General features: G+C 54.0%; 1 protein-coding gene and 1 long non-coding RNA gene across 3 annotated transcripts; both read right to left on the minus strand.

The window, feature by feature from the left end:
- Nucleotides 1–4348: 4348 nt before the first annotated feature.
- MEIS3 (Meis homeobox 3) lies at nucleotides 4349–19086 on the minus strand. Of its 2 annotated transcripts, none has more exons than XM_049787291.1 (13): nucleotides 18791–19086; nucleotides 14891–15054; nucleotides 14338–14497; nucleotides 14186–14236; nucleotides 12871–12921; nucleotides 12613–12714; nucleotides 10745–10856; nucleotides 10464–10612; nucleotides 7705–7781; nucleotides 7511–7569; nucleotides 7309–7395; nucleotides 6311–6380; nucleotides 4349–4796 (listed from the first exon to the last, which is right to left on the minus strand). In XM_049787291.1, the coding sequence occupies exons 1-12, from the start codon at nucleotides 18800–18802 to the stop codon at nucleotides 6331–6333; spliced, it is 1074 nt and encodes a 357-aa protein (XP_049643248.1). In that variant the 5' UTR covers nucleotides 18803–19086; the 3' UTR covers nucleotides 4349–4796; nucleotides 6311–6330. The 2 variants fall into 2 exon arrangements, with proteins under 2 accessions (XP_049643248.1, XP_049643247.1); XM_049787290.1 differs by having other exon boundaries at nucleotides 12613–12765.
- Nucleotides 9070–10239, minus strand: LOC126028292 (uncharacterized). The gene is made up of 4 exons (XR_007502414.1): nucleotides 10223–10239; nucleotides 10017–10056; nucleotides 9162–9203; nucleotides 9070–9119 (listed from the first exon to the last, which is right to left on the minus strand). It is a non-coding gene; the product is annotated as an uncharacterized LOC126028292 (long non-coding RNA).
- Nucleotides 19087–19525: the final 439 nt, after the last annotated feature.

Here is a 19525-nt window from a genome sequence, read left to right on the forward strand (position 1 = left end):
TTTTTCTGTCCCCCCAAATCCCTCCCATATTGAGACTGAGCTTGACTGGCTCTGAAGTCCAGGTCACTTTTAGCCCCTCTTTCCTCCGTGGCAGGCAGGTCCACTCTGTCATCTTGGCCTCCCTCCTTTCCTGCTCACCCCCAAACTGCCATGAGGCCCAATGGCTCCCAGCACCTGGGTGGGATCCAGCACTTCCTGTCCAGCCCCCGTTTCCATGTCTGCCTCCTGGGAGTCAGTTTCCCACCAAAGTTCCACAAGTCACAGCCTGTTGGTCACAGGCCTGTCTCCCAGTGGATGAGGTCCCAGTGCCCACGCTGCCCCACCCCACTGCACCCCCAACCCCTTTGGCTCATACTGGTGCCTGCAGTCCTCCAGTGCTGGCAGAGCCTCGCCTGTGCCCATTGTGCCTGAACCCGGCCTGACTTAGTCTGTCAGGGCATCAGCTCAGACAAGCCCAAGGGTGGGCCAGAGAGTGGCTGGGTCACTTGGTCCGCATGAGGAGTCTGGGGGGACCCGGGCACAGAACCCACTTCCTAGGTTGGCCCCTCCCTCCCTGCCCCTCAATTTCCTCTTTGTCAGAGGCCTCAGAACACACATAAGGGGCCTCTCTGACTCAGGTTTGTTTTGGTTTGGTTTGGTTTTGGTTTTGGGGCCACACCCATTTGACACTCAGGGGTTACTCCTGGCTATGCGCTCAGAAATTGCCCCTGGCTTGGGGGGACCATATGGGACACCGGGGGATCAAACCACAGTTCATCCTACGCTAGCGCTTGCAAGGCAGACACCTTACCTCTAGCGCCACCTTCCCGGCCCCTGACTTTTTTTTAAGTTTTTGTTATTTTCTTTCTTTTTTTTGGGGGGGGGGGGCACACCTTGTAGCGCTCAGGGGTTCTTCCTGGCTCTGTGCTCAAAAATTGCTCCTGGCAGGCTCGGGGACCCTATGGGATGCCAGGAATCAAGTCCGGGCCCGTCCTGGGTTGGCAGCGTGCAAGGCAAACGCCTTACCACTGTCACTCTATCACTCTGGTCCCCATATTTGTTATTTTCTTTGTTTTTTTTTGGGGGGGGGCACACCCAATGATGCTCAGGGATCACTCCTGGCTCTGTGTTCAGAAATCGCTCCTGGCTTGGGGCCATATGGGACACCAGGGGATCGAACCACGGTCCGTCCTAGGTCAACCACATATAAGGCAAATGCCCTATCACTGTGCCACCACTTTGGCCCCTTTGTCATTTTCTTAAATTATTTTGGGGACCAGAAAGATAGCACAGCAAGAATGGCGTTTGCCTTGCAGATGGGTGACTGGGTTTGATCCCCAGCATCCCATATGTTCCTGAGCCCGCTAGGAATGATTCCTGAGCACCACCCAATATGGCTCCAAATCAAGAACCAACCAAACTGCACAACACAATGCAGCGAATTTTGAGTCCTGCGCCACAAGCTCTTGCAATTCTTAAGTTTTATATTTTGGGGAGATGCGGGGCTTAAGTTGGCTCAGGATTGACTCCAGGACGGCTCAAAGGATCCTGTGAGATTGGACCCTGGTGGTCCTATGCAAGGCAAGTGCCCTCCCCATCTGCTATAGCTCCAGTCCTCAGCCACAATTCTACACTGTGTGTGTGGAACTTTCTTTTTCTTTCTAACATATTTTATTTGTTTGTTTTGCCACACCAGCAGTGCTTAAGGCTTACTCTGCACTCAGGAATGACTCCTGCCAGTGCTCGGGGGACCATATGAGATGGGCAAGAGACTGGGCAAAAGAGGGTGTGCTTTACCCCAGAGTTCCGTGGGGGTCCCACCTGTCCCGGGTCTGCACAGACACTCTGGGGGCTGCAGCAGTAACATCCTGGGAGTCATCGTTTCCCCCAGAGGAAGCGAGGGAGGGTGAGACATTTCTCCTGGTTCTGAGCTCAGGAATCACTCCTGGCAGAGTCCGGGGGACCAGCTGCCAGAATCGAACCCCGATCATCGGTGTGCAAGGCAATCATCCGCTCTTAATGCAATTTCAATTGCATTACCATGATGACTTATGATGGCAAGTGCCTTCTCGCAGCCTTTATGGATCATTTACCTCCTTTCTGCAGTTTCTAGCAGATGTTTTGTTTTGTCATGTTTTGGCATCTTGTCGGAATGGTCGTTGTATTGATTTATATGACAGAGTTAATAAGACAGAGTATCATTTCCTCAAAAAAAAATATGGATAATGAATGTCTTCTCCGAGTCCTTTTCCTGGAGGGCACTGAACCCACGGTCTTACCTGCATGGAATCACTTGTGGGATGGCGAAGGGGAACTTGGTGGGTGAACCTGCCCATAAGACAGACCCCAGCTCATGGAAGTGACTTCTGAGAGTGCAGATCGTGGGTTCCCCTGATGGGGGAACAGAACCCCAAGACTCCCAAGATATGAGGGCAGACATTGTGCAGATGCGCCGACTTCATCCATAGCCCACCATGACCTCCATAGGCACGCAGCCTCTGTTGGGGTCACCCTCAGCCCAGATGGTTGGGGGGGACAATAGGAGGCCACATTCGGGCCCACCCCAGACATTCACACCAACACCCAAATCAGAGCCACAGCACACACAGTCATGCAAACCCCAAACCCTCCTTGCTGGCTTGCCCCCTCCGCCTGTGGGGCTCCTCAGTATTGCACAGGCATCCCCTGAACTCAGGATCCCATTCCTCACCCCAGGGTTGTGGAGACACTTGGCTTATTTGTTTTGGGGGGTTTTTTATTTTGGCCCAACCAGGCGGTGCTCAGGGCTGACTCCTGGCTCTGCTCAAGGATCACTCCTGGTGGTGCTTGGAGGATCCTATGGGGTCCCAAACACCCTCCCAGCTGTGATTTCATTTAAGCTCTCTTTTTTTCATATTGTAGGACTGTACTTGGAGGTAGTGCTGGGAAGGGGCTGGCTTGCTCTGGAACAGATGGAGAAGGGGGTGGAAGATCCTTAAACTGGGGTGAACCTCCTTACATGCCCCTTCTTGCAGCTCCAGGGATCTGAGTCTGCCTGTGGCAGGGCTCCACCTGACCTCCCGTCCCCTGGATCCAAGTAGCACAGGGAGCAGGGTGACACAGAACACAGCAGACAGTAGACGGGAGCTCCCGACAGCCAGCTGATCACTCCTATGGCCTCTGCTGGCCCTCAGAAGGGAGCCCTGACTCCCATGTGGGCCACAACCTCAGAGTCCTGTAGAAACCATGACATTGTCTGCTACAGTGGGGATGAGGGAGGGATGGGAGATGGGAAAAAGGGGATTGATGGGGGCTTAGGGACTGGAGCCAGAGACAGCGGGGACAGAGTTTGCTTTATATGCAGTAGACATGGGTTCAATCCCCAGCATCCCATATGGTCCGCTGAGCACTGCTAGGAGAAAACCTGAATGCAGAACCAGGAGCAAGCTCTGAGCATCACCAAGTCTGTTCCCAACACCAAAATAATAATAACAACAACAATAATTAATCCCTTATGGCTGGAGCCTTAATTACAGCAGGGAGGGTATTTGCATTACATGAAACTAACCCAGGTTTGGGCCAAAGCAATAGCACAGTGAGTAGGGTATTTGCCTTGCATGCGGTTGACCTGAGTTCAAATCCCAGCATCTCATAGGGTTCTCCGAGCCTGCCAGGAGTGATTTCTGAGCACAGAGTCAGAAGGAACCCCTGAACACCACTGAGTATAGCCCCCCATCCAAAAAAATAAAATACATGGACCTGGAGAGGTAGCACAGCGGCGTTTGCCTTGCAAGCAGCCGATCCAGGACCAAAGGTGGTTGGTTCGAATCTCGGTGTCCCATATGGTCCCCCGTGCCTGCCAGGAGCTATTTCTGAGCAGACAGCCAGGAGTAACCCCTGAGCACCGCCGGGTGTGACCCAAAAACCAATAAATAAATAAATAAATAAATAAAATACAGTGCAGAGCCAAAAGTGACCCCTGCGTATCACCAAGTGTGGCTCCAAAATGAAAATAAATAAACAAACAAATAAATAAAATACTTTGCCAGAGGGTGAGGGTGTTGGCCTGGTAGGCTGAGCACAGGTTTTGCACATGGGGGGCTACAGGCAGGGGGGAGGCTTTTGTTCTGTCTACAGCACCATAAGATCTTTTAGCACCATAAGATCTTTTAGCACCAATGTGATTCTCCAAGTCCCAAGTTCCCCACACAGAGCACCACCAGGTGTGACCCCAGACAGGAAACAGAGAGTGATTCGTGGAAGCAGAAGTGGAAGGAAAAGGTGGAAAGGACTGGTACCTTCTGGTCACCTGCTGATCAACACATGCAAAATGGATGCAAAATGGAGCACGACCAGGAGAGCCAAGGGACCAGGCGGGCAGAGACACATCTTTTCTTCCTAAGACTTTATCCTTACAAAAAAGCTCAAAGCCATCAAAGACAGGAGGTAGGGAGAGCACAGGGGGTGGGCCAGCAGGACCAAGGGACCGTCGCCCAAGTGCCAGGACCCTCCTTGCTTGGTGGCACCAGCCCACCCCCGACCCTGTCTCTGTCCTGGAAGCAGCGTCCCAGCCACCAACTTCCTGGAGACCCAGGGCCCAGGGTCTTTCCTGGCACGTTCAGGAGTGAGGGCAGAATTGGGGTGCAGGACCTGGAGGCCTGGTCTTTGTCCTTGAGCACCCTCCAGAGGGCGCTCAGCACCCCCCCCCCATCCAGGCAAGACCCCAGGGAGGTAGGTTCTGAGTATCGGGGACCTTCAGAGGCAGGGCCCGGATGCCAGAGGGAAGGTTGGGGACACAATCCACGTGGGGCCTGGTGGTCAGAGTCCATGGCTGGGGTCTGTGGAGAACAGGAGAGGGCAGTCAGTGGAGGGAGAGAAAGAGGGGGGTTTTGAGCAGGGAGAGGGACAGTATAGACATAGAAGGGGGCTTCATGCAGTTTGATCCCCAACACTGAGAGCCATGGCCATCCCAGTGGTTCCCAGCTTCTCAGGCCTGAGTAGTTCTGTGTGGTCATTCTGGAACATCTAACTATCAGGTAGTTGCACTGAGCTCAGTATTGCCTGGAGTGGCCGCCAAGCTCCCAAGTGTTGCTGGGAAACCTCCCCTTCATCTCTTCAAAGGACGGAGAAAAAGGATGTTGAGAGTGTGGGACAGAGGAGAGTGACTCAGAGAAACTGGAGAAAGGACCTGTCAGCAAAAGACCAGGAAAGGTGACAAAAGGGAAGAGAATGGGGATGGATGGTAGATGAATGGACAGATGGATGGGTGGATGGTGGGTGGTGAGTGGATGGTGAGTGGATGGGTAGATGATGGATGGATTGATGGATGAATGAATGGGGTGGGTGGATGAATAGGTAGATGGTTGTGTGTGGATGGATGAATGCATATGGACAGATAGGATAATAGGTGGGTGGATGGATGGGTGTGTGTATGGATGGATGGGTGGATGGTGGATAGATTGATGAGTGAATGGATGGTATGTGGATGTATGAAAGGCTGACAAGGGGATGGATGGAAAGTTGAGTGGATAGATAGATGGATGGGTAGGTGGATGGATAGTGGATGAGTGAATGAATGGATGAATGGTAGGTAGATGGATGGATGGATGAATGGGTGGGTGGTGGATGGATGGATGGATGGGTGTGTGGATGGATGGGTGGGTGGGTGGTGGATGGATGAGTGAATAGATATATTGGTGGAAGGATGATGGATAATGGGTAGAGGTAGATGGGTGGATGGTGTGTAGATGGAAGGAAAGCTGATAAGGGAATGGATGGAAAGATGGGTGAATGGAAGGAAGGACAGATGGATGATGTCGAAAGGATGAAGGATGTGCGGATGCAGGCAAGCATATGTTGGGACACAAACAGGGAGATAAGGGGTCGGGAGATAATACAGAAGTTGAGGCACACATCTAACCTGTGCCCAATCTATGGGGAACTCCTGACATCACTTGATCCCCCTGATGGGATGGACTTGAGATTTGAGCATTACAGGGTCCCTGAGCCCTTCCATTTATTCTCTGGTCCTACTGGCCCTGTGGACTCCAGACCTCCTAAGTAATTCTCGGGAGCCCCGCAAATATTGGTGAGTGCATGTAGGGGAATGTGGGTGGGTGGATCAGCACAGTAGTAGGGCAATGCCAGGGTAGGAGGCATGAGTGAGTTGGTGAATATATGGGTGGATATCCAGTGGGTTACCAGTGGTCAATCTCTGGATGGAAAGACAGTGAGAGTGGACACTGGACAGGCAAATGGATAACCTCCTCACCAAGCCCTGGGGAGCCAGGCTGGAGGGCAAAGGCCTTTGAGAGTCACAGAACCCCCACACCCCCAGATGGTATTCACTCACACATGTCCTGAATCCAGCCCCTACAGGTAGTGCCACTCCCCTTCCACGTTCAGACTCATGCCCATGGATCCTGAGAGATGGAGGAGATTAGTGGGTCCTTACTGGACACTTCCCTCCCAGAAGTCCAATCAGCCCCTATTTTCCACCCAGGACCCCTATATCAGGACAGACTGAGTGGTATTTTAAGAAGATAACACAACAAAGTAAGATTATCAGGAGGGCTTAAGGCAAATAAAAAGAAGGTGACAGTTTTGGGGTTTGTTTTTGTTTTGTTCCTGAGCCACAGCCAGCAGTGCTAAGGATTTACTCCTGGCTCTGTGCTCAGGAATCACTCCTGGCAGTGCTTGGGGAACCTGACAGGATGCTGGGGATGAAACTCAGCTAGGCACTGTGCTAGGCAAAGCCCTCCCGCTATGTTATTGATCTGGCCTAGGTGCCCGTTTATCTGTTTGTTTTTTGTAAGTTATGTTTGTTGGGGGCCACACCCAGTGACACTCAGGGCTTATCTCAGGCTCAGATATCACTCCTGGCAGGTTCTGTGCCAAGGATGAAATCCAGATCAGCCTTGTTTGTGCAAGGCAAACGCTCTACCTGCTGTTCGATGGCTCCAACCCCCCAAGTGGCAATTTCTAGAGAAAGTGGGGTCTCCCAGTCGGGGAAGGAAGCCTGGAGCGTGGGAACTGGGACCCTGGACATTCCTGGATTAAGTCATTGAGGAGTTGAGACACTCTCCCAGGGGGTGTGGCCTGACACAGTGGGCGTGGCCTTAGAGTCAGGGGTGTGGCTTGAAAGCTGGGGCGGGACTGACAGGCTGAGGGCGTGGTCCAGAAGACTGGGGTGTGGTCTGGCAGGATAGACGTGTCAAGGGGTGTGGCCTGACAGCTGGGGCATGTCCTGGCAGGTTGAGGGCGTGGCCTCATAGGTAAGGGGTGTGGCCTGACAGGCTGGGTGTGCCCTGAAATGGGGCGTGGCCTGATCAGCTGTGGACGTGGTCTTACCAGGCGGCCTGATGGACACATGTGGCGGCTGAGTATCAGTGTAGCCTCCCATGGGCTGGCTCTCAGGGCTGAAGCTGGCACTCTGCCCTGCGAGGTGAATGGAAGGGGCTGAGGAGTGCTGGCTGAGTCTCCAGGGTGCAGGGGTCCCTGCTGTGACACTTCTCCAGAGACCCTGGGCCCACCTCCGCCCACCTTGGCCTACCTGTGCGGTTGGACTGATCAATCATGGGCTGCACGATGCGTCTCCGGGCATTGATGAACCTGGGGGAACGTCAAGGAAGCCGGAGATTGTGGAAGGAGCATGAGGGGTGGGAGAGAGACATTGGGGAGCATGAAGAGGTGAAGGGAGGAAGAATGGCATGGCCACGACGCCCACCTGCCTCACCCGCATCTCACCAGTTGTTCACTTGCAGAATGGTGAGTCCCGTGTCCTGTGCCAGCTGCTTCTTCTGCTCCTCCGACGGGTACGGGTGCTGCGGCCATGAGGAGCAAGACTCACCCTGCCTGTCTGGGCCCATGGAGCCCTTGGGTCCGAGCCCGCAGCCTCAGGGAGCAGAACCCAGCCTGGGGTATACAGCAACTTTCCAGGGAACCCATAAGCCGCCTCTTCCAGCACTGCTGTATGTTGTTTTCTCTCTATCTCACCCAATATCTCTCTCACTTTTACTTTATTATTATTATTATTATTATTATTATTTTGTTTTGGGGCCTAATGTTCAGGGTTTATTCCTGACTCTGCACTCCGGAATTACTCTTGGCGGTGCTTGGGGACCTATAAGATGCTGGAATGGAACTTAGGTAGGCAGTGTGCAAGGCAAGAGACCTCCTCACTATGCTATTGATCTGGGCTCAGGTGCCAGTTTTTGTTTTATTTTATTTTATTTGTTTGAGCCAGCTCAACTCCTGGCTCTGCGCTCAGAAATCACCCGTCAGGTACGAGGGATCATATGGGATGCCGGGATTTGAACCTTCTGCATGGAAGGCCTACTTCCATGCTATCTCTCCAGCCTCTATTTTATTTATTTTATTTTATTTTATTTTTTAAGTTCTTATGGTTTTGGGTTTTGTTTTTGGTTTTGTTTTTGGTTTTGTTTTTTTGCAACACCCAGTGATGCTCAGGGCTAGGAATCACTCCTGGCTGGGGTTCAGGGACCATATGTGATGCCAGGAATTGAACCCTGGTCGGTAACTGCAGAGCAAGTGCCTAACTTGCTGTACTCTCTCCCACCTTGACACACACACACGCCCCATTTCATTGCCTCTGTCTTGTGAGAAGACATCTCTCCGTGGGGGCATTCTGGTGCAATTCTGGCCAGCCCACCTGTATCTGACACCACATCTAGTGGGGACCCCTCTGAGCTGTCATCTCCTCCCCTATGACATGAAAAACAGTCAGTTTTTGCATGGGGGTGGGGACCCAAAGTTCTTTCCCTGACACCCCGTGGCCCCTTCACAACCCCTGAGCACTGCTGGTGTGGGGACCCCCAAAAGTCTCTTTCCCCTGGAGTGTTTGACTGGCTAGAGGGCTGGTGGAGTAAAGGACCAAAGAGCTGCCAGCAAGGGCTGAGAAGTCTCAAAGAGCGAGTGCAGCATTGCACGTGAGATGCCTGGCTGCTGGGTGCCAGGGCACCACCAAGAGTAGTGAGTACCAAGCTAAGAGTAGCCCCTGAACATGACCAGGTGTAGCCTCCTAACGCCCTCCAAAAAAATCCCTCACCTGGCACCCATAGGGGAAAACAGGGTCCTTGCTATGCTGCTCTAAACAGTGCCACCTAGGGGGATCTGTGCTATGTCGCTTTCAATAGCGCCACCTGCTGGGGGAGTCTGAGCTATTGCCCTCTCAACAGCGCCACCTGCTGGGGGAGTCTGAGTTATGGTCCTCTCAACAGCGCCACCTGCTGGGGGGTCTAAGCCATGTTTCTATCAAAAGCACCATCTGCTGGGGGGGGTTCTGAGTCATGGTCCTCTCAACAGCGCCACCTGCTGGGAGATCTGCGCTATAGCATTCTCAACAGCGCCACCTGCTGGAAAGTCTGAGCCATGTTCCTTTTAACAGCGCTACCTGCTGGGGGATCTGCGTTATATCACTTTCAAAACTGCCACTCGCTGGGGGATCTACGATATATCACTCTCAATAGCGCCACCTCCTGGGGGATCTGTACTCTATCAGTCTCAACAGCGCCACCTGCTGGGAGATCTGCGCTATAGCACTCTTAACAGCGCCAAAGATCTGCGCTATAGCACTCAACAGCGCCACCTGCTGGGAGATCTGTGCTGCATCTCTTTCAACAGCGCCACCTGCTGGAGGGTCTGAGTCATGTTCTTCTCAACAGCGCCACCTGCAGGGGGATCTGCGCTATAGCACTCTCAACAGCACCATCTGCTGGGGGGGGTCTGAGTCATGTTCCTCTCAACACTGCCACCTGCTGGGAAATTTGCACTATAGCACACTAAACAGCGCCATCTGCTGGGGGAATCTGCACTACAGCACTTTCAACAGTGCCACCTGCTGGATGGTCTGAGCCATGGTCCTCTCAACAGCGCCACCTGCTGGGGGATCTGCACTATATCACTCTAAACAGCTAAACCTGCTGGAGGTCTGAGCTATTTTCCTCTCAATAGCGCATCCTGCTGGGCGGTCTGAGCCATGTTCCTCTCAACAGCGCCACCTGCTGGGGGATCTGCGCTATATCACTAAACAGTTATACCTGCTGGGGGTCTGAGCTATTTTCCTTTCAACAGCGTCACCTGCTGGGGAGTCTGAGCCATGTTCTTCTCAACAGCGCCACCTGCTGGGGGAATCTAAGCTATGCTCCTCCTAACAGCGCCACCTGTTGGGAGGTCTGAGCTATGTTCCTCTCAATAGCCCCTCCTGCTGGGGGTGTCTGAGCCATGGTCCTCTCAACAGCGCCACCTGCTGGGGTGTCTAAGCTATGCTCATCTCAAAAGCACCTCCTGCTGGGGAGTCTGAGCCATGTTTTTATTAACAGTGCCACCTGCTGGGGGGTCTGAGCCATGTTCCTCTCGACAGCGCCACCTGCTAGGGCAGGTCTAAGCTATGATTTCTCAACAGCACCACCTGCTGGAGATTCGCAGCCACTCTGTAGTTGGGTCTCATTGGGGCCAACTACAGGCACTGCCACCCGGGTTCTCACCGACAGATGCTGAAACAACCAGGCCCTCATGATGTTGGTGGCCACCTTCGGGAAGATCCCCCTCTTCTTGTTCCGCCGCCGCTCCTGGTCTGGATCCTCATCTTCTCCTCCAGAGCTGGGGGAGGCCACACTGGCATCCAGCCCATCTCCTGGGGAGAAGGTGGAGAAAATGCAGGACTATGGACGGCAGAGGGATGCGAGTGGCCAAGACACTCACCTAAGATAACACCTACCTGTGAGCTATTTCACTCCTCTGGCTCCCTCCCTCTTTCATGTCTCACCTTGGTCACTGCTGTTATCCCCACTTTGAGAAGCCAGGCCCCCACTGGAGGGACCGGGGGTCCCCAAATTTGCAGATCCGCTGTCCTCATGGTCTCTGATCCACGTGTTATTCTGGAAATCAAATGTTGGTGTCAGCCTCTCCCAGGCAGAGCGGGCAGGATGAGGGGTGGGGCCAGTGAGAACCATGACCAGTTCTGCTGTCTTGGCTGTGTGATCTCGGGGAAATTGCTTCACATCTCTGTGCCTCTCGGTGCCTCTTGTGGTTAGCTCCTGCTCCTGAGAGTTTATTTTACTGTCAAGTCATGGAATGGGGGCTCATAAAAGCTGATCTCTCTGGCCTTGCAGCTGAGCTCCAGGGGTGGGGTAGGGGACAGCTGCAGGGCTTTAGAACTCAGAACTTTTGCACCCCATCTCTAGTGAGCACAGAAGCATGCTCACCAAACACAGACACATACACACACATCCCTAGTGGGGACATGGCCCAGGCACGGGGCTTATTAACATTTCTGCCACCAACTGGATCAATACCTAAGTGGCATAAGTAAAGATTAGAATGGTTTCCTCATTAGTTCAGGTTGGGTTGTATTGCCAAATGAGTCTGCACTACTCTCAAGAAAGGCTTTCTGGACCAGAGAATTAACACAACAGGGAGGGCGATTATCTTGCATGTGACTGACCCAGGTTCAATCCCTGGCATCCCATAAAGTCCCCCAAACCTTCCAGGAGTGATTTCTTAGCTTCAAGCCAGCAATAACCCCTGAGCACCACCGAGTATGAACCCCTTCCAAAAAATAAAGTCCATTTTCACAGATCCAGGGGTGGTAGATGGACCCACCACAGCTTGTAGGGCTCCCTGATTTGAACTGACACACACAGAGGCACTGACATTGTGTGAGGTGGAGAGATAGCAGAGGGCCTCAGGCATTACCTTGCATGTGACCTACTCCAATTCAACCATCAGCACCCTATATGGTGCCCAAGCCCCATCTGGAGTGGCCCCTGAGCACAAAGCCAGGAGGAATCTCCAATTACCACTCTCACTGCACACACTTCCCAGGCGATGGGCTTGAGACAGGCTCGGAGACCCCACAGTGGGTGATCCTGTAGGTGCTTGCTTGAACCCATCTTGGGGAAAGGGGGAGGCCTTCTGTGGGCCTCTCAGATGCCCTCGTATCCCAGTCCCACATAGCCTGGGTACTCAGGTGGTGAGATAGGGCTACTGGGGTTCACTCAGCTGCAAGAGGCATCTTTCCCCACATCTTTCCCATCTGGTTCCCAACAATCAAAACTAAACCTTAAGGCAAAAGAGAAGGAGCTCCCAGGGTCACTGTGATGGCTGAGCCTCCTGATCACCCCAGGACCCACCCAACAGGCATCTGGGTGCCCATCTCTGTCCTGCAAAGACACCATTTTCTTTTTTTTTTTTTTTTTTTTTTTTTTTTGGTTTTTGGGCCACACCCGGTGACGCTCAGGGGTTACTCCTGACTATGCGCTCAGAAGTTGCTCCTGGCTTGGGGGACCATATGGGACACCGGGGGATCGAACCACGGTCCGTCCTAGGCTAGCGCAGGCAAGGCAGGCACCTTACCTCTAGCGCCACCGCCCGGCCCCAAAGACACCATTTTCAACAGTGAGTCTAGAGCACTCCGGTCTGTGTGACATGGGGTCTGATGCATATGTGGGCAGGTGTGGATAAATGTGGGTGTATGTGTTCCTGTGTGTTTGTATGTAAATGTGGGGTGCATGTATGTATATATCTGGGTGCTATTTCCCACTGTGGTTTTGGGCTCTTGCAAAGCTAATACCCCGAGATCCGGCCACACTGCCTGTGGCCAAGGTAGCAGCAGATGCCTGGCGGGAAGCCCACCTGCTCGGGGAGGCCGGGGCAGGCCACAGGGTAGTCATCCAGGTCGTCCCTGTAGGCGCCGCCATCCCTGTCCTCGATGACCAGGTCGATGGGCATCTTTCCCTTGAGGCAGGTGATGTAGCGGTGACAGAAGTTGTCGCACAGGTCGTGGACCTGAGGGGGCACCGGGGTACTGGGGGGGCCACCCAGGGGAGGGGCCAGGGCTGGGGAGGTGGCGGGGCAGAGGGGAGCGCCCGAGACCAGGGGGACAGCACTCACCTTCTCCAGCTCCAGGAGGTGAAACCTGAGCACCTGAATGGCCTGGATCATCTGAGCAGGAGGTGGCAGGAGCAGGCAGGTGGGGAGACCAGGACGGTTCCCAGAAAGTGGGAGAGGAGAGGCAGAAGCAGCGAGGAGACCCGGAGAAATAAGGAAAGCAAACGAGTCGGACTGAGGGTCAGAGAGACAAGAGGCGCAAAAGGCAGAACAGCAGCCAAGCTGATAGGAGGGAACCCAGCGGACCTTAAGGTTTGCAAGAACTACCACCCTACCTGTCACCTGAAAACTACATTTCCCAGAAGCCTTTGACACCGATTTGGCCAATGGGAAGGCGCGGGAGGCCGGAGCTCCCGGGAGGGAAGGGGCCTGGCCTTCCTCCCTTTCCTCCTGGTCCTACCTAAGTCATCTCAGTGTTCTCCTGGAATCCAGCTCTACCCAACAGCTCTACCCCCCCCCATCACGGGGGAGAGGGGGTGTTTAGTCTGAAAGAAGCGGGTTGGGGGGGCGACCTTGCACACTGCTATCCTGGGTTCGGAGATTCCCTGCATCCCATATGGATCCTGATGTTGGCCTGGCGTGAGCCATGAGCACAGAGCCAGGAGTACTCCCCGAGCACTGCTGGGTGTGGCCCAATCAACCAAACACAAATAAACCAGAAAGACGGGAGAGGGACCTGGGTCGCCTTTTGCCTTGATTCTCATAAGGAACCAAGTGGGATCTAGAATCAGACCCCGGATTCCAGTTCTCAAACTTGTCTACACTGCAGTCCCAAGGGCTGTCCTCACCCCAGTGTGCTGTGTAGACACGGAAGGTTCCAGTTTAGGGGATTCTTTTTTCCCCCAGAACACCCAAATCCATCCAGATCCAAAGGGCATTTTTTGTTTTTGCTTTTAATTTTTTTTTTTTTAGTACAATCTGGAGCCCCCAGCAGAGCAAAGACAGAATTTTTCTCTGCTCAACCCACTAACCCAGTGATTCCTTTCTCTTGCTTGTTGCTTGAGAATCTCTCTTTGAGATTCTCTCATTATGGGGTGGAGACATAGAGCCCACTTTTAAGAATGTGAACCACTCCTGGGTTTGATTCTCATGTAGAGACCTATATGGTCTCTCAAGCCTACCAGGAGCAATTTCTGAGCACAGAGTCAGGAATAACTCTTGAGTGCTGCTGGGTGTGACCAGCAAAATAAATAAATAAATAAATAAATAAATAAATGTTTAAAAAAAAAGAATTGGACTGCCCCAATAACCCCCACCCTCAGCTACAGAGGCCAGGGATAAGAAATGGCAGGGGATAGAGCTGGGGGTCAGATCTCACCAGATTGTCCAGCTCTGGGTTGGAGGAGAAGAGGGGTCTCTCGGAGCGGACCTGAGGGGAGGGCAGACAGTCAAGAAGAAGACACATGTAGGTACCAGCATGGCCCTTTTGGGGGTTCTCTTGACCCAGCAGGATGCATGAGGGGCATATACCTGCTTGGCAAAGGCGGCAATGTCCTCATTGAAGGAATCCGAGGAACAGACATCGCTGCCCAGTGGTGCGCCCAGCCCAGCGCTGGCCCCATCCCGGGGGGAGCACGTGGCCAGTTCACACTTCTCGAAGACTAGGGCCAGCAGTGGGAAGAGGGGGTGTCTGGGTAGGTGGGGGGGGCAGGAGAAGAGAGAGTTCTTGAAGGAAGGATGCGGTGGGGTGCTACTAAGAGGGAGATGGGGGAGCGAAAGAGAAATAGAGAAAGGGACCCTCTGGGGGAGCCCCAGGGCCTCAGAGGTTCTGACCTGGCATGTTGGAGCCCTGAGTTTGAGCCTCGACACCACACGTTGCCCTGGGCCCGAGTTAGCACTGCACCCCACCCAGCATTGACCCACCCAGCCCCAAAATCCAAGAGTCATGGTGAGTGGAGCCCCCTAGAGCACTACCTGGAAGTCCCTTCCCTGTCCCCAAAAATACAAAAGATGGAGACAGAGAGGGGACAGAGAGAAGGTAGGAGGCTGGTCTTGAGACAGAGGGGATTCTGCTTTCACTCACCCATAAATTTCATCCTTCTCCCTCTTCAGGCCGTCGCTATCCAAGCTGGGGTGTGGGGGTGGCCGGCGGGGGCCATAAGGCCCGGGGCCCCCAGGTACCTCTGAGAAGCTGGCCACGGTTGGGGTGCCATCCACAATGCCTGAGTACTGGGGCAGCTCATCGTACTGGGGAAGGAGGAACCCAGATATTCAGTGGAGAATCAGAGATGCCAAACCCACACCCCAGGAATTCTTTATTTGTTTGGGGTTTTGGAGGTCACACCCAGCGGCACTCAGGAGTTACTCCTAGCTCTGCACTCAAAATTCGCTCCTGGCAGGCACGGGGGACCGACCATATAGGATGCTGGGATTCAAACTACTGTCTGTCCTGGATCGGCTGCGTGCAAGGCTAACACCCTATCGCTGTGCTACCTCTCTGATCAAGCACCCCAGAAATTCACTTGGACCCCCTGAACCTCCAGGTTTCCCATGTATAGGCTGTCGGGGGAACAGAAGGTCATGTCCTCTGACCTCCTTCTTGCACCTCTAGACCCATCAGTTGTCCCCGATGTGTGTGAAGAGGGTCCAGGGAAGAAAGGCCAACTGTGGTCTTAGATCCAGGGGTAGTGAGAATGAGAGTTCCAGGGTAACTTGAAGTGGGGAGAAGTTTCAGAACAATGGAGATATTTGAGGAGGAGAGAGGAGGGAGACTTGGGGAGTAGATGGAGGAAAGAGAAAAAAATAAAGAACAGAGAGGGAGGGCCGGAGAGATAGCATGTGTGGGTGTACCCATTTGAGACCCTAAACCCTCCCATTTCTGGGAGGGGTCTTGGGAACCGGATAGTAGGTGTAACTTTACCTGCAAGCCCCTCCCATTCCTGGGAGGGGTTTGGAAATAGGTAGATAAGGCATGGACCAAGGGAATTCGGCCCTTTTGGCTCTTTGCCCTTTGGCCGTTCCTCTCTTGGCCCGGCTCGGGTCCCTGGCTTTTGGATCTTGGGGCCGCATGGAGCCCAAAGGAAAGATGGCTGAAAGGAGTTTAGATGCAGGGCCAAGAATAACTAGTGCTTAAATGGTTATGAGATAGGCCACACACACGTGGTGGCTAAGGCTTGAATAAAGATGATTCTTCCTGAAGCCTGCCTTTGAGTGAGTTTTGATTACGCCGATTACCTGGGCCTGGAATTCGCCAGCTTGATGGGGATGAAACCACGTGGCTGGGGCCTAAGCACAAAGGCCTCCATCCATCGCCATTCAGCCCCATCGTTAATTATTTCATGCTACAGCATGGAGGTATGGCGTTTGCCTTTCATGCAGAAGGTCATTGGTTCGAATCCTGGTGTCCCATATGGTCCCCTGTGTCTGCCAGGAGCAATTTCTTTTTTTTGTTTTGTTTTGTTTTTGGGCCACACCTGATAACGCTCAGGGGTTACTCCTGGCTATGCGCTCAGAAGTCGCTCCTGGCTTGGGGGACCATATGGGACACCGGGGGATCGAACCTGGTCCGTCCAAAGCTAGCGCAGGCAAGGCAGGCACCTTACCTTTAGCGCCACCGCCCGGCCCCCAGGAGCAATTTCTTTTTTTTTTTTTTTTTTTTTTTTTTTGGTTTTTGGGTCACACCCGGCAGTGCTCAGGGGTTATTCCTGGCTCCAGACTCAGAAATTGCTCCTGGCAGGCACGGGGGACCATATGGGATGCCGGGATTCGAACCGATGACCTCCTGCATGAAAGGCAAACACCTTACCTCCATGCTATCTCTCCGGCCCCCCCAGGAGCAATTTCTAAGCATGGAGCCAGGAGTAACCCCTGAGCACTGCCGGGTGTGATCCAAAAATCACAAATAAGTAAAGAAAGAAAGAAAGAAAGAAAGAAAGAAAGAAAGAAAGAAAGAAAGAAAGAAAGAAAGAAAGAAAGAAAGAAAGAAAGAAAGAAAGAAAGAACAGAGAGGGAGAAAGAAAGAGAGCGAGAGAGAGAGAGGGAGGGAGAGAGAGACACTTCTGAACTCATTCCCTGAAAACTGGATCATTCATATACAAATGCTCACATTCCGTCTCCCCAGATGTGACTTCTCACAGTTGTCAGAAAAGATTCACACTTCTGAGTTTTTGTGACCAGTCACACCCACACTGCACAGGGCTCCCCGTTCACACACATGCATGTCCCTACACATGCTCTCACGCACACATATACACCCAAAAAGAGCCAAATGCAGCCCAGATAGGAAGAACGCAAGTCCCTGTAAGAATGAGTGGATGAGGGCCGGGCGGTGGCGCTGGAGGTAAGGTGCCTGCCTTGCCTGCACTAGCCTAGGACGGACCGCGGTTTGATCCCCCGGCGTCCCATATGGTCCCCCAAGAAGCCAGGAGCAACTTCTGAGCGCATAGCCAGGAGTAACCCCTGAGCGTCACAGGGTGTGGCCCAAAAACCAAAAAAAAAAAAAAAAAAAGAATGAGTGGATGAGTAAGTGAATGAATACATGAGTGAGTGAGTGAGTGAAAAGTGAATGAGTGAATGAATTAATGAGTGAATTAATGAGTGAATGAGTGAGTGAATCAATGAGTGAGTGAATCAATGAGTGGATGAGTAAGTGAATGAATGAGTAAATAAGTGAATGAGTGAGTGAATGAGTAAGTGAATGAGTGAGTGAATGGAAGTGAATTAATGAGTGAATGAGTGAGTGGTTGAGTGAGTGAGAGAATGAATGATTGAGTGAATGAATGAGTGAGTGGATGAGTGAGTAGATGAGTGAATGAGTGAATAAATTAGTGAGTGAATGAGTGGATGAGTGAGTGAATGAATGAGTGAATGAGTCAATGAGTGAGTGAATTAGTGAGTGAATGAGTAGATCAGTAAGTGAATGAGAGAGTGAATGGGTGAGTAAATCAATGAGTGGATAAATGACTGGATGAATGAGTGAGTGAGAGAATGAGTGAATGAATGAGTGAGTGGATGAGTGAATGAGTGAATAAATTAATGAGTGAATGAGTGGATAAGTGAGTGAATTTGTGAGTGAATGAGTAGATCAGTAAGCGAATGAGAGTGAATGGGTGAGTGAATCAATGAGTGGGTGAATGAATGAGTGAGTGAATGAGAGAATGAATGAGTAAATGAGTGGATGAGTGAATGAGTGCATGAATGAATGAGGTAACGAGTGAGTGAATTAACGAGTGGATAAATGAATGAATGAGTGAATGAATGAGTGGATGAATGAATGGATGAGTGAGTGGACGAGTGAGCGGGCAGGGGTCCCACACCGAGCGGCGGGCATCTACAGGGGTGGGCGGGAGTCGCACCTGCCCAAGGCACAGACCCTCGCACCTCCCACCAGGCTCGAAGGGGCACAGGAGTGTCTATGTCTCCGCCCTCCAACTTCTCCCAACTTGGCCAGCCCCGGGCCCCCATCCGCCCCGGGGGCCCCTCCACCCGCACCTCCTCACCCCACCCCTCTCTCCCACCACAGCCACGGAGACCCTCTCCCCAAGCCCTGGCCGGGAGCCCCTCGCCCCAAGCGCCCCAGCCCTGCCCTCGGAAGGATCTGGAACAAAAGTGGCCGGGGAGGGGAGAGAGGCTGGGGCGGGGGGCGAGGGTCCGCGAAGGACGGGGACAGGCGGGGACGGAGGGACCAGGGGAGAGTGGGGGACAAAGAGGGGTGCCGGCTGGGAGAGCTGGGGTCAGAGGGGGGCCCTGAGCCAAATGGGGGAGCCGGGGACAGAGAAGGGGCTGGAAGGAGAGAGAGAGAAGGGGGAACGGGGAGCAGGGGGGAGAGCTCAGGAGCAGAGGAGAAAGGGCCGGGCGGGAGGGCGGAGGAGCAGAGGGCGCGGGGCTCGGGCTGGGCCGGGCGCCCAGGGTGCCCCGGACAGACAGACCGACAGACGGACAGACAGGCGGGCAGACGGACAGACGGACGGACGGACCGACCTACCCTCCGGGCCATGGGCTGCAGCTCCGGGGTCCGTCCGGGGGCAGGAGGCCGGGGTCCTGGTCCCCCACCCCAGCGCCGTCAGCGGCAGGCCCGGGGCAGCCGGGGGTGTCGGAGCATGGACCCCCGGGCTCTCCCCACGCGGGGGTCACGGCGAGGGGCGCATGCCTGCAGGGGCTCGAGCGCAGGCGGGGAGAGGCGCCCGAGGCGGAGCCCCCCGGCCCGGGCCCGCGATTCCCGGGGTGCGCGGGGCGCGCGGGGCCCGGCCACTGCCTCTGCGCGCTCCCCGGCCGGCTCGGTGCTCGCCGGCGGAAGTGGCTCGGCTCGGCCCGGCCCGGCCCAGATGCTGGAGCCTCGGTCGGCGGCGGGGAGCCCCGCCCCGCGGCTCCCCACTCCCCCACCCCCTCCGCCGCCCGCCCCGGGGTCCCCCCACTCGCCCGCCTGCCTCCTCCCTCCTCTGGGGAGACCAGGGCTCCGGGCTGATGGCCTGTGAGTGTGTGTGTGTGTGTGTGCGTGTGTGTCTGTGTGTGGCTCTAGGTATCAAGGCCGGCTTCGATTCTGGGGGGCTCTGTCTGTCTGTCCTTCCGTCTGTCCATCTGTCTGCCTGGTTGGCACAGCCCCCTGGGCATCAGTGCGTGCAGGGGTGGACGGCGGGGGGCGGGGGGCCTTGGAGAAGATGCTTGATCTCCACCCATTTCATCAGCTCTCAGGGAGTTTTGGGGTGTTCTGGGTGAGAGC

This window comes from Suncus etruscus, chromosome 14, assembly GCF_024139225.1.
Source record: "Suncus etruscus isolate mSunEtr1 chromosome 14, mSunEtr1.pri.cur, whole genome shotgun sequence".
Taxonomy (NCBI): Eukaryota; Metazoa; Chordata; class Mammalia; order Eulipotyphla; family Soricidae; genus Suncus; species Suncus etruscus.